This window comes from Carya illinoinensis, chromosome 7, assembly GCF_018687715.1.
Source record: "Carya illinoinensis cultivar Pawnee chromosome 7, C.illinoinensisPawnee_v1, whole genome shotgun sequence".
Classification (NCBI taxonomy): Eukaryota; Viridiplantae; Streptophyta; class Magnoliopsida; order Fagales; family Juglandaceae; genus Carya; species Carya illinoinensis.
The window spans coordinates 4,958,505-4,965,167 of record NC_056758.1 but is presented as its reverse complement, the minus strand read 5'-3'; the positions used below and the strand labels follow the sequence as shown (position 1 = coordinate 4,965,167).

The 6,663-nt window shown below is 37.7% G+C and overlaps 1 protein-coding gene across 1 annotated transcript; it reads right to left on the bottom strand.

Annotated features, from left to right (window-relative positions):
- Positions 1 to 5,042: 5,042 nt before the first annotated feature.
- Positions 5,043 to 6,360, bottom strand: LOC122314858 (F-box/kelch-repeat protein At3g06240-like). The gene has a single exon (XM_043130485.1). It carries the CDS (start codon positions 6,213 to 6,215, stop codon positions 5,295 to 5,297), a length of 921 nt encoding a protein of 306 aa, XP_042986419.1. The 5' UTR covers positions 6,216 to 6,360; the 3' UTR covers positions 5,043 to 5,294.
- Between the last annotated feature and the right edge of the window lie 303 nt (positions 6,361 to 6,663).

Sequence of the window (6,663 nt, the reverse complement as noted above, 5' to 3'; positions counted from 1 at the left end):
AATTTTAATAAAATAACCAGGTGATGAATAAACAGTAGTTCTTCAAATTTGGTGATGGATGGGAATCTACTGTAGCTCATAGTTTCACATTTTCAAGTATGGTGAATCCAATGCAGTGGTTTTTAAATCAAAATCATCAAATTTTGAAGATTGGCCTCATTTGATGAGTCCAATGTCAGTGCTCTTAAACCCCATCTTCAATATATGGGTATTGCTCCTGGTGACCAGCCTGATCTTCATTTTTGTACGTGCATGTTGATGCATGGTTACTGCAAATTGAACCCTAAGTCAAGTCAAGCTATTATATATTTCACTCTTATTTCACCTTCGTTCCCAAATGCCGATATTATATTAATGTTTACATATAATATATAGTATGATAAAAATTGAATGAAAGTATAGCTCTCGCACGCGCACATATAGAATTATATATGAAATTTTCCAAATATTGATGATCATGATAATGTGTGTAGGCTAGGCGAGGAGTGCCTCCTCTCTAATATGTATTTTCAGTTTCACTAGAATCCTCACGAGGGACTTAGGCTACGTTTGAGAACACAAATATTTTCAGATATTTTCAAATACTATTCTGAAATATTTTATTTCCAAATATCGCTCAAATATAAAATATTTTCGATCAATTTCAAATCTTCAACTTTTTTATCTAATTATCTCCTAAACAAAACACAAAAAATAATAATATAATTTTTTCAAAACATAAATTATATTAAAAATTTATATTCAAACAATTTTTTAATTTTATAATATTTTTAATGAACTATTTCTCTCTCCTTTTCTAAAACTCAATAAAACATCTCAACTCAAACTATTTCATTACTATTCACAGATGTTCTAAATATCCAATGAAGTCCTTAGATGCAAGCTATTTGTGTTTTGAGCTAACGAAAGGTTGGATTCAAAAGGGACCATGGAACTTAGTTGGAATCATAATATCAAGAATTTATAATGGATCCCATCTTTGAGAAGGTGCACATGCTACATAAAATGGTGTACCAAGGGTTTATAGGGAATCGTGACTTGCCCCACAGCCAGCCGGATGAACTATTGTCTGCAACTCTGGCAACTAGTTTTGGGCCAACAGTTTCTAACTCTGTAAGCCACTCAAAAAAAAAAAAAAAAACCTAGTGCCATCTGAATCCTCATATAATGATCATAGATGCCGGGTTCCTGAACATCTAACTCTGTAAACCACTCAAAATCAAAAACTAGTGCCATCTGATCAATCCTCACATAATGACCATAGATGCCGGGTTCCTCCTGTTCAGGGAACACTAACCTTGATGGGCCCGAATCTGCACCAAAATTATGGAACCAGACCCACCAAGAATTGGGCACTGTGTATGTTATCATCCTATGCAAACATTTATTGGTGCTGCCTCTCGGGTGGAAGATATGTTGGAATTTCAGTCCCTCGCACTTGCTCAAAAACATCTCATGGGACTAATAGTGAATAACCAGAATAAAAAAGCATAGAAACCTGTACAATTTAATTCGGCGGGAAATCCGAGCAGAAAAGCCCACAGCAGAAGTCTAGCCCAATTTTCGAACAAGCTCTAGACGAATGGAATAGTTCCTTTTTATCCATACATTACAGACCTCTTACACCCAATGGGCTCTACGGCCTGTTCAACTTTCACATACACTGCATGCACGCCATGTAGACCATAAGGCGTGGCCACCAACCAGAAACAGCATTGCTGCTGCTGCCAACATGACTCCTTACGTACTGCATGCAAACCATGCAGAGCATTCTGCAAACCACCACGCAGCACAGCCACTATCAGTACTGCCACCACTACTCAACAGCACTTCACGACAACTCCTGAAGGAATCCCAGCCTGCAGTCCGTCGTCCAACACGCACCCATTATAAAGCTTTGTCTTATACTATTAGCTGTAAATTGTCAGGAAGAATATTCTTCCTTTTATGCTGTCTTGAACAAGTACATATTGAGAGGCAGTGCCTCATTGTAAAGTGTAGATAAAATATATACAAGAAAAGCTTTCCAAGAATTCTTAGCACGGCCTATCCGCGCCTTGGATGAAATCAACATCTCTACTGATCGCATTAGTAGAAGACAACTCTGTACAGGATGACCTAAAAAATAGGTTTGAACTTCCGAACTACAGGGACACAACAATGGTAACACTAATAAAGAATCATAAGTCCTAGGCGGCAGCTCGTGTTCAATCCATATGTGCGGTCAAAAGTAGATTTTGACCAGAATGGGCTGTAGAGCGTGGTGGTGTTAGTCTTTTGCGGTGGCACATTGGAGGTTTTGCGGTCATGCTAGTTGCTACCTGATGCAGATCTTAGCTTCAAAGTTCCTAGTTCCTACAAATAATAATAATAATAATAATAATAATAATAAAAGCAAGAAATCAAATGGACAATCTTGTAAATAAAATAAAGTGAAGTGAAAACAATGATAGGGGTGGCAAGAGAGCTCAAACCCCTTTCAGCCTAATCTTACATTAAAAAAATTAAAAATTAAAAAAAAAATGCTTTTTCAGCCTATTAACTTAAATTATTATAGCATACAGACTAAAAATCAAGTAATAATATAATTACATAACATTTATCCTAATTCTCTAGTTCCTTATTATTATTTTTTTTTTAGGTAATTCTCTTGTGCTTTACTGAATAGTAAAATACACACATCTATGACATTTGATAGCCATGATCAAATTAAGTACATAGTTCAATCAAAATATACCAAAAAGGGAATGAACAAAGAAGCGTAGCTATTGCTTCTATGCTAACGTGAACAATCAAATTTCAAAATAGTCACCTATTAAATAATTCAAAATAGAAAGATTGCATCATTTTCAAAAGGGGCTCATATTTTCCTCTTTAAACTAATAAATAACCACTTCAAAGCTAAAATAGGGGAAAAAGGGGAGAAAATAAGTACATAACTCTTCACATTAGAAGCAAAAGAGAAGGCACATCGCCACATATCCCTTTCCTTGAATTTAATCCAATATATATATATACCAATCGCATAAATCAAATATGGCATATAGCTTGAAGACTAGCAAGTAGCAACTGGTTAGCTGATTCATCTTAACCCAATTAAGCAGAGAATCAATTAAACAGCATGGTACAACCACATACAGGCATCTTAACAGGCCATGTCCACGAGCATGGCTGAGTGCCATCTGGGGACTTGGGTTCAGAAGTTAGTGTGGCATAGATTATGATCCGCAAATGTCTACCCAAACTTTCCATAAGCTCACAATAATACAATCACTATCCCAAAGACCCCAGAACACCATACTATTAGAAATTGACAGCTCCCATTTTGTACCTTATGAGGTAAAACCATCATTATACAATTAAAAGAGGCTGAAAAAAAATTGCATCATATTCAGAACAGATTCATAAAGTCTATAAAACCCGAGAAAGAAATTCCGTGAAACACACTATAGAGTTCCCAATTCATAATCTATACATTGTGAGTAGTTCATTTGCCAGCATCCTTTATGTAGGAGTTTGTAAAACAAGCTTTATCAATTGACTTATTAGAACCTGGGAATATGAACTTATGCAATAAAACTGGTCTAAGGTTAATATGCGATATTCATATGGGGTATGCTAATTACCATGTCCTAAAATGGTCATGCAATGAAAGTATTATTAAGTGAAAAAAGTTAAAGAAAGCTGTTCTTGAAGGATTTTAAAGAGGAAGCACATACCTTTTTATTGAATCAAGTAAATAGAAGTAGCCTAAAGGAGCAAGAAATTGATATAAGAAAGTCATGACAGCTAGCCGGATTGAATATAGTAGCAGAAACCCAAAAAAATAAGGTGTGGAAAAGAAACTTCTAAGCTCATCCAAAGAGCGCTCCCGATCTTTACAGCTTTGACCATTCCTTTCAAACGAAATGCACCATGTGAGAAATAAAGAAATCATTCTCCATACAGAAACAAGTTGGAGGTTGGCATGAAGGCCTCTCCAGCAAACAAAAAAATCCACCACCCTCCTAAATGTCACCAAGGCAAGCTTGGTGCTGCTAAAAATCTCATCCCATAAGATTCTTGCCACCTCACGGTTAGGTAAGAAATAAGCTACAGCTTTATCACTTTTTTTACACATATGGCACCAATACATTACAATAGACCCACGCTTCCTCAAATTTTCCTTAGTCAATATTTTCCAAAGAAATTCTGTCTAACCAGAAAAAAAACTACTTGGGAAGGCACCTTACTCCTTCATATGCACTTCTAAGGAAAAGGATTGTGATTCTGACATGACAACAGCCTGAACACTGATTGAACAGTGAACTTATTATTCCCAGAATGGATCCACAGCTTCGTGTCCACCTCAACACTACCAATGCTAGAAGTGTACAGCAAGTTGAAAAGGTCAGAAATGGCACACATTTCCAATCCTGTGCAGCATAGGAAAACAAGCATTCCACTAGAAAGTGCCACTAGAGCTGTCTAAAAGACCTAACACCCAAGCCTCCTGATCATAAGCAATCCGGAAGCGGGAAGGAAACATGTTCTCAAGGGCCGCATGAGAGCCCCAAGTATCATGCCAAAAACTGGCCCTATATCCTTCACCAACTGCAAATCTAATATGACCAGCAAAACCCTCCCAACCATTCCTAGTATTTTTCCACAAACCCACACCATGCACACCTCACTTCACTTTTTATTTGATTGGCGCCGGGTGTCTAAGAATAGCGTCCTGACTAATCCCGGGATACACACCTCACTTCATTAGAACACCGACCCCCCAAGCTCTCCCATACTTGGAATGAGCACATACTTCTAGCAGTCAAATGGTACATCAAAACCAAGGGTTTTAACACGAATAATCTCAGAAACACAAATTCCTAACTAACAAGAACACTCTGACACAATATTTATCCCCACCCCACAACTCCAAACAGACAAAGACCACTGCCATCACTCTTTCTGGGTCACATATTATCTGAACAGATAATTTTGCAACAATTGGTACAACAAAATGAAATTCTAGCATGGGATTTGATAACTGGAACAGACTAATCTTAAATTATGCAGAAGACTTGTACCCATTGATATCTCCTACACATTTATCTTTCATGGTTAGACACGTCAACATTCTACATTTCTTTTGAAGAGGGAGAGTATCAAAACAAGTGATAAAGAAGAGAAGCAAAAATGTATCCAATCTTAAAATTACAGGTAGCTAAATGGTGAAGATAAAACAGCCAAATAATGACTAAAATGGAAATACACCAGAATTTGAGCGCAGGAATTTTCTTTGCCCATTAAGGGTGTTAAACATCGTCCAAATCATAATCATTAGGCGAAAGTAAACTCTCGGCAAAAACAACTGCTTCCCAACCATCTGGGTGACGACAAAAAACAAAGGTCTCATGAGTCTCTTCTTCAAAAAATTTCCTCATTAACTCCTGTCTCTTATATATGCCCACAAACTGACCAGCACTTGAGGACCATAGCGCGAATAAATTCATAAAAAGTCCAAATGGATCATCACACACAACTTTAAACATACGTTCCCATGATTGCTGAACTCCATATTCCATCATTACCAATAAGTCGACGAAGTTAGATCTATAACATGTAAAACATAGGCGTCCCCCAAGATTCCTCAAACCATCGAAACATATGTCTATAACTTCTTCCTCTTCATCATACTCTTCTATGGGTATCGAAGGGTAAGGAACGTTGATGAATTTCTCCTCAGCTAAATTAAACGCAACGATCATTTGACATTTATAAGGCTCGTCCAACACGACTTCCCAATGCAGAGCACCATTGCAAAGGATCCCTGCTGAGTAGTAAGATTCATATGGGTTATCGAGGACTTGAATCCTTATCCAGGAGTTTCTTTTCAACGAGAAAAGCTTGCCTTCAGACCCAAGAAAATGACCAGGATTCCTGGCACCGTAAGAGGCCACAAGGACCTTATAGTCACCAGAGGATGAATCATAGCCGAAGCCATACTTGTACGTCCCACCATCGGGTGAAACTTCAGGGTCAGGTAGTTTCCTGTGGGCTCCAGTTGATGGATTCCAAATATAGAAATCCTTATGGTTATATAGGGTGACGCAAACCAGACCATTACAAGATCCCACCATCTTAACAGCACGACCCCGTTGCTTGAATCGGAAAAAGAGATCTCTCACAGCAGAACCGTCCCAGAAAGGTGCATCAATCTCTATGAATCCAAGCATAGAAGGGGTCGATAGTAGGATTTTGGGTGTGCTCTGACGCTCTCTTGAAGTGCGTTTTAGCAAATTGGGGATCGGAAATTAAAGAGCGCCAATGGTTAGAAACGCACCTGAACCGGGCCAAAATTTTGACGGGCAAACGCAGGAGTATTTCCACAATCATGTCTTCGGACAGAGTCATCACCGTCCTTGCCATCGCCATCGTTCATCTTCAGTAACTTAAGTCCTGATTCCCTAAATTATAGTAAAATCCTTTAGGCTACCGATTACGAGGTACAATTTGTGTTAGAAAATTGAATGGCAAACAGAGATGGAAATTGCAAAATAGCGAGGTGATTGTTAATTTGTATTTTAGATAAATATTATCCCCCACTCATGAATTGATTTCAAAATCTGATAATTATGTCCTGTATAACATTATTTATATAATATATAAATTGTAAATTCTGAA

What these genes read in the sequence shown, in the direction of transcription:
- LOC122314858 (XM_043130485.1), bottom strand. Translation starts at nt 6,215, where the DNA reads ATGCTTGGATTCATAGAGATTGATGCACCTTTCTGGGACGGTTCTGCT.